General features: G+C 36.3%; 2 protein-coding genes across 2 annotated transcripts in view; one reads left to right on the top strand and one right to left on the bottom strand.

The window, feature by feature from the left end:
- Positions 1-14,030, top strand: part of LOC107584762 (serine/threonine-protein kinase 24) — a 37,047-nt gene extending 23,017 nt beyond the window's left edge. The window contains exons 4-11 of the mRNA XM_016271489.1: positions 4,417-4,525; positions 6,171-6,328; positions 6,572-6,757; positions 6,968-7,113; positions 8,915-9,032; positions 9,123-9,185; positions 10,490-10,635; positions 13,117-14,030. Of these exons, the coding sequence (XP_016126975.1) occupies positions 4,417-4,525; positions 6,171-6,328; positions 6,572-6,757; positions 6,968-7,113; positions 8,915-9,032; positions 9,123-9,185; positions 10,490-10,635; positions 13,117-13,156 (966 nt within the window). The 3' untranslated portion in view covers positions 13,157-14,030. The remainder of the gene's footprint in view (positions 1-4,416; positions 4,526-6,170; positions 6,329-6,571; positions 6,758-6,967; positions 7,114-8,914; positions 9,033-9,122; positions 9,186-10,489; positions 10,636-13,116) is intronic.
- Positions 14,031-14,620: 590 nt separating this feature from the next.
- LOC107584848 (solute carrier family 15 member 1-like) lies at positions 14,621-15,423 on the bottom strand. The gene is made up of 2 exons (XM_016271606.1): positions 15,320-15,423; positions 14,621-15,211 (listed from the first exon to the last, which is right to left on the bottom strand). The coding sequence occupies exons 1-2, from the start codon at positions 15,413-15,415 to the stop codon at positions 14,981-14,983; spliced, it is 327 nt and encodes a 108-aa protein (XP_016127092.1). The 5' UTR covers positions 15,416-15,423; the 3' UTR covers positions 14,621-14,980.

Below are 15,423 nucleotides of genomic sequence, written 5' to 3'. Positions count from 1 at the left end.
TGTGTGTGTGTGTGTGTGTGTGTGTGTGTGTGTTCACTACTGTGTGTGTGCACTTGGATGGATTAAATGCAGAGCACAAATTCTGAGTATGGGTCACCATACTTGGCCACATGTCACTTCACTTTTCACTTTCACTAAAATTTGCAGCACTTTGACTGCTTTTCTTAAAGAATGATTCTGTAGATTCGGATAGATTGCATAAATTCCAAATGAAGTTACTGGATTTTGATAATTGAAATTTACAGCATTTTATAACTGCTTGTTTAAACAGCAAGATAGTTGTGGCCAGATTTTAAACTGCCTTTGTTTATTATTTTGTAATGTTCTCTGAGGTCCGCTTATAATGTTATCAAGATTTTTACATCAAAATACATCATCATTTAGAAGTAATAGGCTGTTTTCTGTCCTGTTTTGACCCCCTCATCGGAATGCTCTGTTTGAATAGGTGTGGCGGATTGTAGAAGTAAAGCGCACTGCTATGATTGGCTAACAGTTGTGTATGTTTGACAACCTACATCCTTCATAGATGGACACTGCTGTGATTTAATTTAAAATACTAAATACTCAGTACATATCAAACTTATTTACACTACATGCAGGAATCGGAGGGCGGGGCTAAACAGGCAGTGATGTAGAAGCAGGCGTTGATCTTCTTCTGCAGAGGCGGGGGTTAGCCACACTATTACGTCATAAAGTGGCACATTCCACAACCTGTCGTTTTGGCAGACTGGCTTCAATATAAGCTGTTTTAGGCCCCGTTTACACTAGTGCAGGGGTGTCCAAACTCGGTCCTGGAGGGTCGGTGTCCTGAAGAGTTTATCTCCAACCCCAATTAAACACACCTGAACCAGCTAATCAAGCTCTTACTAGGCATACTAGAAACTTGAAGGCAGGTGTGTTGAGGCAAGTTGGAGCTAAACTCTGCAGGACACCGGCCATCCAGGACCGAGTTTGGGCACTCCTGCACTTGTGCGTTTTCGTTTTAAAATGGCATTTTAAAATGAAAGCAATCCTCGTCTACACTTGCATTTTCACTGTGTTTCAGAAACGTTCTCCATCCACACTACACAACTGAAAACGCATGTCACATGACCATTCATGCAGGTACAACAATGTGCATGATGTTATTGTTTACACGGTCGTCTTGTTTAAACGGGGTCTGCAGCGTTTTCAAAAATCTTCGTTTTCGAGGGTTAAAAACGGCGGGGCAGTGTAAACGACAGGCGTAAACGAAGCAAAAGTTATGCATTTTAACATGAAAACGCACTAGTGTAAACGTAGCCTTAGACTAACGAGAAAGTTGAGTTCTGAACCTCACAGGATGTTTTTTTAGTACAATGACCTCTTATCTGTAAAAAGATCAAGGGAATTTTGAAATCTCAGTTCATAAGCCCTTAATGTGTTTTATTCTTTACACCTTAACCACCTTAATACACCTTAATCTGTGTTTCAAATTGTGCAAATAGAGAGCTTGTTCCAGTCTGGATAGTGCATCTCAAAATTGGGAAGATTACAATTCAGATCATGGATCATAATTTTTTTGTTATAAGATTGTGATATTATATTTTGGGAAGATCGCCCACACCTAGTGTGAGATATGCACTGAAGTTTAATGATTAGGGGTTGGTTTGAGCACATACCAAAAATACAAATTTCAAATAGAAATTTGTGCATCTCAGGTTTGGCGTGGCTTGCCAGTACTGCAGTGTGCACTAGACCATAAATGAATTATTTCAGGTGCAAAAGTGAGAGAGAGAGACACAAAGCACTCAGCACAGAAAGATGAAAGAGCACACAGAACTTTGTAGCTGCACTGTGGTGAACCATTAGGTGCAATAAATTAATCGTTCGGTTTTAAGAGGCTCTCGGCGTGCTTCTTCATTTTCAGTTTCTACACACACACCGAGGCTCACGTTCTCTCACTCTTAAGCTCATAGTGCGAGGTGGGAGGCACTGTATGTAGCCCAGTTTTCACTCTTCCCTCTCTCTCAGTCTAGCTAATCCCAAATTAAAGGAGAGATTAGGATTACACTTTTGCCCTCTCACTAGCAAATGCCCTGACTCCTCTGGAAAAGTTGTTGTTGTTTATTTGTGAGTTGATGGATTTTTCTCACCTTTTGACAACCAATTCCTCTACATCTCTTTCTTTTGCTATAGGACACAAAGTTATGGATCATCATGGAGTATTTAGGTGGTGGATCTGCCCTGGATTTGGTACGATGCAAGACTTTCATTCTTGATAAACCTTACAGAGATTAATGCTTTATGTAATTTTTTATCATTTTGTGATGTTTAAAACATCTTGCGTAGAATTTTTCTCTTAAGTGTGTGGTTTCATAAGTGTAAAACATACATCCACGTTTGAACCTAATTTCACAATCTTTTGTTTTGTACAATATCAGGGCTCGCAAAATTTCAAAATCCCTGGTAGCCCTTCGGGCAGGTACTCTTCAGATTTTGGTAGCCCGAAAATGTATTTAACTAGCCCAAATAAAATAAAAACCTTGAAAAAAAAAAATAGAAAATCATATAGGAGTTTAAATGTCAATCAAATATGAGGAAATTTTATTTGACTATTTATAGGGTATCTGCAGAATTTTTAAAAATATATGTAAGGCAATTTATGACCCATTTTAAGAGCTGCATAAGTAAAATGAACACAGTATGAGTGGGGTTGGACAATGTCTGTGGTAACATAGAGTACTAAGCCATAAAATTACATGATTTACAGTTCAGATACAGGTTTTCACAAAAACAAAAATCTTATACAACAGCATTTCAGCCTTTAGACCATTTTTATGAAAAGGGATAAATCAAGCATATAAATTCAAAACTAGCCCAATCCAGGGCTTGCAAAATTTCAAAATCCGTGGTAGCCCTTCGGGCAGGTACTCTTCAGATTTTGGTAGCCCGAAAATGTATTTAACTAGCCCAAATAAAATAAAAACCTTGAAAAAAAAAAATAGAAAATCATATAGGAGTTTAAATGTCAATCAAATATGAGGAAATTTTATTTGACTATTTATAGGGTATCTGCAGAATTTTTAAAAATATATGTAAGGCAATTTATGACCCATTTTAAGAGCTGCATAAGTAAAATGAACACAGTATGAGTGGGGTTGGACAATGTCTGTGGTAACATAGAGTACTAAGCCATAAAATTACATGATTTACAGTTCAGATACAGGTTTTCACAAAAACAAAAATCTTATACAACAGCATTTCAGCCTTTAGACCATTTTTATGAAAAGGGATAAATCAAGCATATAAATAGTTTTAGTTGTCTTAATATTAAATAGTCTTAATTGTTTATAGATTTTTAGAAGGCACATTAACTTCTTTCTCATGTACAACTCTGTGTTTTCTGCGTAAAAATATGTGTTGATATTTGAATTGATCTGACCATAAACACAAAGAAATGCTTATTGGAAATGCAAATTCATTCTCTGCCACGAGGTAGAGCTTTAGGAGCGCTGAAATATTGCGGTTTCCCCGGTAATGGCTGTACACAAAGCAGCTCCGCGCTCATAAACGCTGCTTTATCAGGAATTATAGGTAAAATGAAATTAAAATGCCAACGACACGTTTCTGAGGACCGTCGGTTCCCTTCAGATACATTGAAATAAAGACATCCGCGCTGCGTTTTGACTTGAAACGTGCAGCGCTTATATTTATTCAATGACATCATTGCCTTTTGAAATTTAATCCAACCGTATCTTGAAATTATAATTAAGACATTTCTTATACCATTTAAAGTATTTAAAACTTTTTTTGTGGCCTTAAGTTTGATACAACTCAGTATTTTGACAGGAGTTTTTAGAGGAGATCTGTGTTTAAGAGAGCCCGTCGGGCAGAGTGGTGATACATTTTGGTAGCCCGACTGGAAAACACAATAGCCCCGGGACGTCGGGTTAGCGATTTTGCGAGCCCTGATTATATTAGTTTTATTTATTTTTATTTTAGTGCTGTCAAATCGATTAATCGCAATTAATCGCATCCAAATTAAAGTTTGTGTTTACATAATATATGTGGTACAACCACATACATTATGTAAATACAAACTTTGTACCACATATATTATGTAAATACAAACTTTTATTTTGGATGCGATTAATCGATTTGACAGCACTTGTATTTTTTTGTTGTCATGATCGGGCTAGGATATTAGTTTTATTTATTTTTATTTTAGTGCTGTCAAATCGATTAATCGCAATTAATTGCATCCAAATTAAAGTTTGTGTTTACATAATATATGTGGTACAACCACATACATTATGTAAATACAAACTTTGTACCACATATATTATGTAAATACAAACTTTTATTTTGGATGCGATTAATCGATTTGACAGCACTTGTATTTTTTTGTTGTCATGATCGGGCTAGGGCTTGTGTTTGATCATTGTTCTCTTTCAGCTGGAGCCTGGTGCTTTAGACGAAACACAGATCGCCACCATCCTGAGAGAGATCTTGAAAGGCCTGGAGTATCTACACTCTGAGAAGAAGATCCACAGAGACATCAAAGGTATGGATGGTAGAATCAAGGTCATCTTGACCTTAGACCACCATCTTATGCATGTTGCACACAAAAATGAAAGAGAACATTTCAAGTTTTCATCTGTCCACCGAGACGCAAAGTTTCATTTACAAAGCTTCTACATTGAACACTTCTGAGGAGGTTTTGTCTGTGTTTACAACATATATAAAATAACTATTAGCAGTTATAACTATTAGCAAGTATACATTATCAGTTGTACAGCTTCATTTTCACGACAATAGTCTGTTATTATTACTTTATTTACACAAAATGCTGAGCAACTTCTTGTCACTGTGAAGAAAGAAAGTAAAACAGTATTATATATTTTTGCAATAGTGTTTATCAAATAACACTAAATACAAGAGTACAGACGGGAGACCCAGTTCTGGATTCTTCCTCTGCTATTCACTTTTGTTTAGCAAAATACACTGTTCATGAGCACCACCACGTCATGATTTTAGGTAACAGCAGCTGCTCTGATATTTGACCAAAATGCAAAATCTGTTGGTTGGCCAGTTTTCTTCACAGTGTGATGGAAAAGATTAGAACACGACACATATCTGCAAAAAAGAAAATCTGCCTCAATGGCATGCAAATGTTTGGTCGGTCTGAACAGCAGTTCATTCAAATTCAGATGTTTAACACACCAAATAAACAGGTCTTTTTTCAGTCTGTTAAATGGCTGATGTACATGTATAGATCTGTGATTGTCAAAAATCTTGATGGCCATTCATATTATTATCATAAATGATTAAGACAACAAAGTTAAATGTTTCCAAAATTATATCGTCATTGTACTAAAGCAGGTTGGTAAAAAATAATTTGGATATATTTGCTCATATAGTAAGATACTTGCTATTAAAGGTGCTGTATGTAGGATTGCAGTCCAAATTCAAAATATTGAAGAGGGTTTTTTTCCACCCGGCCCCTCCTCCTCAGACTTGACGCACACGCAGGTTGCCAGATTGACGGCACCAACAGGAACGAGCGCACTTGACGATGAATTAAATTAAATACGCCAACTGGCAACCCGGGGTGCCGAAATACAATTGGGTAAACTGGCAGTGGGCGGGTTTCACAAACCAAAACAGAGACAGACATTCCGGCCCGGAACACACATTTTCAAAGGAAAATAACTGACTGTAGCATGTTAACTTAGCATGTTTCTTAAATATGTGCAAACATATTATGGTATCTTTATGATTTAGTAGAGTCAAAAACTTACATACAGCACCTTTAAGTTGACAGCATATCTGATATTAACCCCTAAGTTTTTTCACAAAACTGTTAAATAATATTTCTGACTATACAGTAATAACATTGAATTTTTTTGGTTTCTGACTATTCTTGAATTAATAGCCAATTAAGACATAATTAATTGGTAAATCAAATTTGTTCAATGCGAGTGTAAAAAACATTATTTCATATTTTACATGTTATTGGTATAAAATGTTTAATCTATAAAGGCACTAAAAATGCATTGTGAAATATTTTTTTCATGGACCCCCAGCACACCTTTGGGCCCTCTGAGGGTTCCCAGATCCCAGTTTGAACCATAACGTATATTTACTGTTTGTTGGTACACTCTAACTAAATGCACACTTTCCCTCCATCGCTTGTTCGTTTCTTTCAGCTGCAAATGTATTATTGTCAGAGCAAGGGGAGGTGAAGCTGGCAGATTTCGGTGTGGCCGGTCAGCTCACAGACACGCAGATCAAGCGGAACACATTTGTGGGCACACCCTTCTGGATGGCCCCAGAGGTCATCAAACAGTCTGCCTATGACTCAAAGGTGAGGGTCACTGTAGACACGCCAAGAGAGACTTGCTAGCTGAAAATCCATCATTGCACAGACATGAGGAACAGCACGTATATATTGAAGACGTCTGGCTCTGTATTTGGTGTTGATTGGAATTACTTGTCAGTTTTTCCATATGATTCATTTAGATGAGTGATGACTGTTCCACTTCCACATGAGCTGACATGAAGACGTTGCCCGTTCACATCAAAAAAACATTTTTTCTTTTCTTGCCAGGCTGATATTTGGTCATTGGGCATCACGGCGATTGAGCTGGCTAAAGGAGAGCCGCCCCACTCTGATCTGCACCCCATGAAGGTGCTGTTCCTCATTCCAAAGAACAACCCCCCTACACTGGAGGGCAGCTACTGCAAACCTCTGAAAGAGTTTGTCGAGGCCTGTCTAAACAAAGAGCCCAGTTTTGTGAGTATGCTCATAGGGGATTCCCAGAGGTCATTTCCTCCTGTCTGATTCACTGATCCTTCTGGCAAAAGTTTATTCTATTTCTGCTAGTCAGGTCATGATCTTTTCATGGTTATTAAGGCGTGTACTATAATTGTACCTGCATCAAATAACAACACATATCAAAGGACCCATCTCACTCTTTCTTACATCTTTCTGTCTTTCTCTCAGAGACCGACAGCCAAAGAGTTGCTGAAACACAAGCTCATTGTGCGCTATGCGAAGAAAACATCCTATCTGACAGAGCTCATCGACAGATACAAGCGCTGGAAGGCCGAACAGTCCCGAGCGGAGTCCAGCTCCGATGAGTCTGACTCGTACGCCACTCAAAACACAAAGCTTTTCATAACTATATTAAAGGAATAGTCCACCCCAAAAAAATAATAATTCTGTCATCATGCATTTCTTTCTTCTGTGGAACGTAAAATGATATTTTGGAGAACATTGGATCACATTTACCTCTACTGTATGGATGACAAACACGGAGACATTTCTTTTATGTTCCACAAGATAAAGTTTTGGAATGACATGCAAATGAGTAAATAATGACAGAATGTTTATTTCCAACTGGTTTTCAATCCTGGGTTAATACAACTAGCAGAAATATTTAAATACTGTTTTATTTCGTCGTCTTCAGAAATAGTTAAAATGCCTAAAGTGAAGCAAACATGTTAAATTATTACTTTTTTCTTTTAATTTATTAAAGCTTATTCAAGATAAACTGAATGACCAGAGCAAATTAGCTTTTCCACAGATGGAGAATGGATTAAAATAGGTAGCTGACTTGTTGTATGTTGTACTTGTCCAGTCAATGTTTTTAATTGTGTAAATATGCAAAAACATTAAGGATAACCCAGCATACAGTGCAAATTTTTAAAAACTTTACTACCTAGTAAAGTTTAGTAGTTACAAGTATGAACTAGGGGTGTGCGATATATATCGCGTGATATTAACTGTATGAAATATATATCATTTCATATAGTTAATATCACGTGAAGAGAGACGTTTTTTAATATTAAGATAATATTAAGAGACTTACGTTTTAGACACCATATTGCCTGTTTTTGCTCTATTTCGCCTACAAAAATAATTCCAAACAGAACCACAGCACTGTTTTGCGTCTCTAAACAACATGATGGTGTTTTGTTCCTGAATGAATCAACCATTTAAATGATTCGGTTCAATCGATTCAATGACTCGCTTATTAACAGTGACTTGCTGCCACCTATTGGCGGTTTTAATTTCACATTTAAAGTATCTATTCATTTTATTTATTTTTTATCATTTCAAATAGCAAAACATTATTTATGCATTTGCAACTGCAGGTTAAATCATTCCATGTCCCTCTGAGCTGCATTAAACAGTGTGTAAAAACATCTAAATGCCACTTCAGATGCAGCATCTGTGTTTCCTCTGCATTGCAAAGATACATTTTGTTGATGCTGATTTCATTTGCCTGGTAAAAGCCCAAAAGTCTTATTCTAACCGACTGAATAAATGTAAGAATTTGACTCAAAAGATGATCCACACTTTTAGAAAAAAATGGCTTTATAAAGGGAAAAATGCCCATAAAAGGTAAAAATCAGTTTAAACTCACTGAAAAAGATTAGCTACTTTCTATTAGCTAACACCACACAGAATATGAAGAGCATCAAAAACATTAGGAGTCAGCTGTCCACGGTAGTCCTTAAGATGTCAGCACAATAACGCACTCAGCAAAATTATCGTTATAATAAAATTCCAGAAAATATCGAGGTCAATATCGCACACCCCTAGTATGAACTGTGTGAAATGTGGAAGATCTAAAACCATCTAGGATGACTTTACTCCAGGGTTAAAGAGTTACCAACAAGAGCTAACAGCTTCCATAATACAGTCATTTGATAGAAAGTGGTTTACTCACAAGCCGCTCAGTTAACTAGTCAAGCGACTTAAATAGCTATCTTTAATATCATCTAGATTGCGCAATCATTAAAGTTTTTCTGCTCTGCTTGTTGTTGGCCCTCTTTTAAAATCTTATGCATTTCTCATGCATGCCATTTCATTTTTCCTTTTTTTTGAATTTGTTTGTTTAAAATGAATCCCTCCTATTTTCGCTTGTGTCATTGTTCCACTCAGAGAACCGGATGGCCAGGCGTCTGGTGGGAATGACTTTGGCAATGATGACTGGATCTTCACCATTCGAGAGAAAGACCCCAAAAAGCTGCAGAACGGAGCCAGTCCAACAGGAGAGGAGGTACGTGACTGAGCTCAAGGCCACAGCTGACTGTTGTGTTGCATAAGCGTTTTCTTTATCTCACTGTGTGATGTTTTTCTGTTTTCACAGGAGCCCAACAAGAGGCCTCTGTCCCAGAGTCTGTCCACTGTCATCACTCCAGTCTTAACTGAGGTAAGACATACCATTCACCGCCACAGTTGAACAGTCAATGCCAAAATCAGAAATCCATTTATGTTTAAATGCTGGTTTGTATTTGTACTTGCCAGCAGTGAGGCTACATATTGTCTATGGTGGCACTGGTCCAACTCTAATTGGGTTTGAAAATGTTTTTGGGTCCCCTAAAGTGTTTTTTTTTCTTCCCGTTTTGGGTCCCATTTGCCTGTTTCACCAAGGGCTGCTCGCTATAGGATTTCTGGCTTCGACACTGGTATAGAAACGATAGCAGCATGAAGATTAAAAGTGGCCCTTGAATGCTTTATTATATCTTAAAAGCATCTTTTTAAAGGCAGCCGTCACTCCCTCAGGCCTCTTACTAGTCAGTATGGAGCAATGAGGTATTTGAGGCGGAGAGCGGAAAATAGAGGGATGCTGGGAAAAAAGCCCAGGGACAAGTGACTTCGCACTAATTTGTTCCACCCTCTCCTTCATTCAAGGACAAATCCTTCCATTTCCTCTCATGCTCTTCATGAGAGTGCAGTGCACTGTAGTCTAGATTCTTGACTCCACAAGAAGATTGTTTTTAGAGTTTCCGATAAAAATTATATATATATATATATATATATATATATATATATGTATAATTTAATAGAAGTATGTCGAATGGTAAATATGTTTCTATATCACCGTATACCCTTTGTGAAATATTGCTGATTAATAAAGGGAGAAATTTGGTTTTACATATGTTTATTATATAGTTAGAAATAATCTAGTTATGTGATTAAATTAATAATTGTATTATATAAACTTTTATATTACCTAATGTATAGTAAAATGTATCTTAATATTTATAATAAATTATAGTATTATTTTTTTCAGTATCATTAAAAGATGTTATTGAATTAATAGTCTTGCAATATATTCATTTAAAGGTACACAAGTTTTTCCAAACCATGTCTTCACCCAAACACACTTTCTTATAATTATGATTTATCAAATTCATATCATCCATCAAATTAAAGTAAATTCAAAATTAAAAAAGAAAATATTTTGTGTGTGTGAAACATTTTTGGTTTACTTTGACCTTCCTGCAAAAACAGTAATATTGTGATTTTGATTTATACTGTTATTGTGATTATAAAATTACTTAGGCCATTAGGCAACACAACTGGGCAAGTGATCCAAGTTGGTAAAAGTAAGGCTGCAGGTTAAAGTCTCTTAGCACTGTCATTACCAGTTTATTCCAAGGATACTGTCTCTCTAATAAGTGTGCTTTGGATAAAGGCATCAGCTGCATGTTAAATTCTGTGTTTCTTCAGCTGAAGGAAAGGGCAGGAGATGCTGCAGCAGCGACGGTAAAGCCTGAAGTTCTGGAGCAGCTCGGGGAAGCCATTTTTCTCGCTGAGGAGGCATATCCAGGGATCTCAGATGTCATGGTCACCCAACTTATTCAAAGGCTACAACGGTAAGGACTGCATGATGCAGTACTGATCAAGCCTCATGTAGCTCTTTTCTGGCACAGTTCTCCCCTAAATGAAAACTCTCATCACTGAACTGTGCTCAACCTGGTTGAATTAGAAAGTGACTCACATTTCCCCAAAATTGTTTTTGTTTTAGACTTTCCAGTTGGAATAATTTAGCTATAATTACAAATCACAATGACGTGTGACTACTCTAGAGGAAAAGCAACCAATTTTAACCTAAATTTCATTAACAAATAGAATTTGAAGTAGGGCTGCCACTAATGACTAGTTTTATTTCGATTAATCTATCGACTAATTTATCGATTAATCTAAACGATTAATTTCCCACCCAAAAAAATCTACAATTTTACTTAGGAATATTTTATTAAAGTACATTTCATTAAACCAAATGAAATCCAAAAGTAAAAAAGTAAAGTGCAACATAAAGTGCAAGAAGCAAGTGTCCATCTCATATTCCAAATCACTGAAATAAAAGTTCAGTATTATAGTGTAAGAATGACAACATATCCACGTGTTCAAGTCTACTAATAATAAAATTATAATCAAAAAACACTTTTTAAAGGAGTATTTACCAGAAATATTATTTACCAGAATTTATTTAGGAGAAAAATGTAAACGTGCAGTATTTCTGGAAAAAAAAATTATTATAATTTTTTTAATAAAATCAATTAATTGGAGATGCTTTTGATTATTAAAATTTAGTGGAACCATTAAAATGGAATCCAGAAAATAATGGAAAACAGAAATTGGTATAGATAAAACCATAAAACTCAATTAATTAGACAGGCTTTTTGATTAATAACATTTAATTTAACCATTAAAACAGAGTATAGAAAAATGAAAATGGAAAAAACTGAATTTGTAAATAAAACTGATTTCATAGTGCCCTATAATTATAATGAATTTTTTTGTGGTAATAAAAATAGATGTAAGTGAACAATAACCTTTAAAATTACTTAAAATACATACTGTATATAATAGAAATGAGGCAATAATAATTAGTTCAAATAAAGTATCAAAAGCAAGAAATCATATGGTTTTATTGAACAAAATTGTTTAAATACATAATGTATTATAAACAATAGAGCTAATGTACATTACACATTACATCAAAGGCCTGCAGAGGGCGCCAACGGCCTGACGATTGTTTTTACACATTGCTGTGCGATCTAATACTTGTTTAATATTGACCAAGCACCATTTCATTCAAATGTCCACTTAATCTTTAATATTTGGCCATTTCTTTAGAACAGAAATGCTATAGCCACTGTAATTAAATGAATATGTGGACATCAAAACGTGTAAACTCACAGTGAGGCTTTGAGCTTTTATTTTAAAAACCGCGATGTATTCTCCTGAGTTTGAGTAGATTTATTAATGATTTACCTTACAAATCTGATGAAATGGCACATGTTGTGTTCCCAGATATACGTTATAATAAACCCAAACTCACAACAACATGCAGAGATGGCGTTTGAGACGCTCCACACATGTAAATGATAACAGTACCTGTGGAACTACTGTGAACGGAGCCGCTGTGTGACGTGTGTACACGCATGTAAATAATTAAAGCGCATATAGGCTACTGTATTAGAACTGCATCGCATATAATTATTTAATTAAATCGTAGCGTTTGTGAATTCACAATTATGCTTAATTATGATTTTTAAATGGGTTTAATGTATCATGAAGCCTTGGAAAACAGACTAATAATGTGTTTTATACATTCTCGTCTGTGAAATGCGCCACTTCTGGTTTTTTGCCGGTTAGTCGACGCGAGCAAAATGAAGTCGAGGATTTAAAAAAATCGAATAGGCGAATAAAATCGACGAATTGCGACAGCCCTAATTTGAAGTGAGGGTTAATATGAAACATTCAGAGGGAAAGTACACTACCATTCAAAATATTTTTTAAATCTTTTTTTATACATTTTTTTCATGTTTTTGAAAGACGTTTCTTATGCTCAGCAAATATTATTACAATTTAAAACTTCTATTTTATTATATATATTTTAAGTGTAATTTATTCCTTTGATGGCAAAGCTACATTTTCAGCTGCCATTACTCCAGTCTTCAGTGTCACATGATTTTTGTTATCAGTGCCGAAAACAGCTGCTTTAATAGTTTTATGGAAACCATGATACATTTTCAGGATTCCTTGTTGAATTGAACATTCATATTGATTGATTCATATCAATCTTTTGTTGTAAAAAAAGAAAAGAAAAAAGACTGTCACTTTTGATCAATTTAGTGCATCCTTGCTGAATAAAACGATTTATTAAAAATACCCTGACCTTTGATATTTTGTATTTTGGGTTGTGTTCAGCAACATATGAGTGCTTTTTACATTACTTTGATGTAATGGTCAGAAATGATTTCTCTATAAGAAAGAAAACATCTACTGGTCAACTAGTAAGCTTCCTTCATGCACAGATTCCTCAGCTTTCATTTTCTTCCATGCAGGTTCTCTAGAGGAAGAACATCATCCTCATCGCACCAGTGATTATTCCATTAGCCTGTCCGTCTCTCATCAGTCCCGCCCCCCGGCATCAGCTCAGCGAATCCTGACACCAGCAGACTCTGTGACGTCTACCCTGGAGGACCAACAGTCCTTCACTAGCTTATCAAGAGAACTTCTCAAACTCCTCAAGCTTCCCCTAGTTTCACTTTTCTTTTATAATCTCCTGGAACACTCTTTGGCGTGTATGTGCGTGCGTGCGAGCGCTTGTGTGTATGCGTAAAATAGTGCGTTTGTAATGGAGACTGCTTAAGCAATGGACAAAACGTAGATGTAACTCCTTTGGCTAAGCACAGAGTGAGATGGAGGCAGGTTGTTTTTGCATTATCGTACCCGAGCTTTTGGAAAAATGCATTAAGTGAATGCCATCACAGGGCGAGGAGACCGGCCCGTCGCCGCCACCTCCACCCTAAACAAAATACAAGATTGTGTGCATGACTCTGAACAAAATGCATGTGTGAAGACGGATGTCTGTCGGAGTGTGTGCGCATCCGAGCCCTGGTGAAGGAGATTGCAGTTCTCACGCTGAAATCTCAGGTAGTCTGCGATGAGCAGACCAGTCATCCAGGAAGACAGAGGGCGCTATGTTTGGATTTGTGTACAGATCTGTGTATATAGTCTCAATTTTACAGACCTTTAAAAGAGATGATGGATTTTTGCAAATGAATCACTGTGTACAGATGGCCAAGAGCTTCTGTAGATATTGTTAGAAACAAAACAAAGGTAAATATTTAAAAAATCAAGCCTCTGAAATGGCCATTACTGAAATGCCTTGCCTTTTTATCAAATGTACATTTTTGGGGGGTGCTCTGTTAATTTTAATAAGAAATTAAAAGGTTTTACTCAAGGTTTGAGATCCTACCAACTTCTCTTTTGTCTGTTCAATCTCATATAGTAGTAGTAATTTCAAAATAATCATTATTAATGGCAAAATATTTTCATTCTGAGGTGTAAGTATATTTTTTAATTGAAGTACTTCATCAAAAGTTGATTTATTCATAGCTTATTGGACCCAATGTAGTTTAAAATCCATATACAGTGTTATGTAGAAAAAATAATTTAAAAATACATAGAGGGAAATACTGCACTCTAATGCTCACAGTTGTATGCCAATTATCTGGTCCGTTCTTATTGTAACCCCTTCAAATAATGCAAATTTAGTTGCAAAATAACAGCATTAACTATTACTTGAAACCTTTACAATACTTTGTCTTACCCATTACTTGGTGTAGATGAATGGCTATTAATACAAATTATTTAGAGGCACTTTAGAATATTTTCTGAAAGATCCAATCCACAATTACACAAACAGGACTGTGTTGCTTGAAGTACAAGAGAGAATCGGCATTCAAAATAGATTTAATAGTAGTGTGATGATGTACTTCCACTCTTTAGTTTCCATTTAAACTGTTTTTTCAGGAGAATGGCAAATTGCATTTTCCATAAAAGAGCATCACTTGCTCTTTTTTCACGTATCTATTTATTTATTGATAGTAACTTATACACTTATGTTCACAGATTATCTACACTTATAAATAAAACCCGCCTGCAAAGGCACCAACGCACAGCCACTTTAACGCTGATCTTAACCATATCATGCTCTATGAAACTACCAAACCTTCTGCCCATGGTTGTCGTCCCAAAACACACCATTCAATTTCAGGTAGAATTTGCTTTTCTTGGGCTGATTTAGGATTGTGTTGTACTTTTGCTACTGCATAACAAATGGTGAATCAGTTCTTCGGTCAATAGTAAAGGGAACACCAGCACTTTCAAACCACAGATCAAGAGAAAAAATAAGCCATGTGTCTAGATCTTCGTCTGTTTGGCGTCTGTGTTATTTGACATCTCATTGTTTACATATGCCAAATTGTCTTTCGTCATCATTTCAAGCTCGCTCTTTTTCTTATCTTCTGGCTCAAGCTCCATACATTTAGCCTCAATTTCCGCCGGGTCTATGTAGGTGTAGAAGTAAGCCATGAATGCAAAGATGATACTGACGGCCACCAGGAGACATGCGAACAGCACGTATTCTGCCCACTACAACGACACATACACACAGATGAGCTCGTAGCAATACGGATGCCAACAGTAAGTGACATTTGACTAGGACTTTGTCAAAAAAAGAGAGCAGTTCCAGTGGTATACCTGATCTGGAAGTGAGCCTGCCTCAGCCACAATGAGCACAATGATGTTCCCCACAGCAACAGTCAACAGCCAACCAGCCTGGAGGACTGACTTCATATTGCTTG

This window comes from Sinocyclocheilus grahami, unplaced genomic scaffold, assembly GCF_001515645.1.
Source record: "Sinocyclocheilus grahami isolate Dianchi unplaced genomic scaffold, SAMN03320097.WGS_v1.1 scaffold63.1, whole genome shotgun sequence".
NCBI classification, from domain to species: domain Eukaryota; kingdom Metazoa; phylum Chordata; class Actinopteri; order Cypriniformes; family Cyprinidae; genus Sinocyclocheilus; species Sinocyclocheilus grahami.
This window is presented reverse-complemented; position numbering and strand designations above follow the sequence as displayed.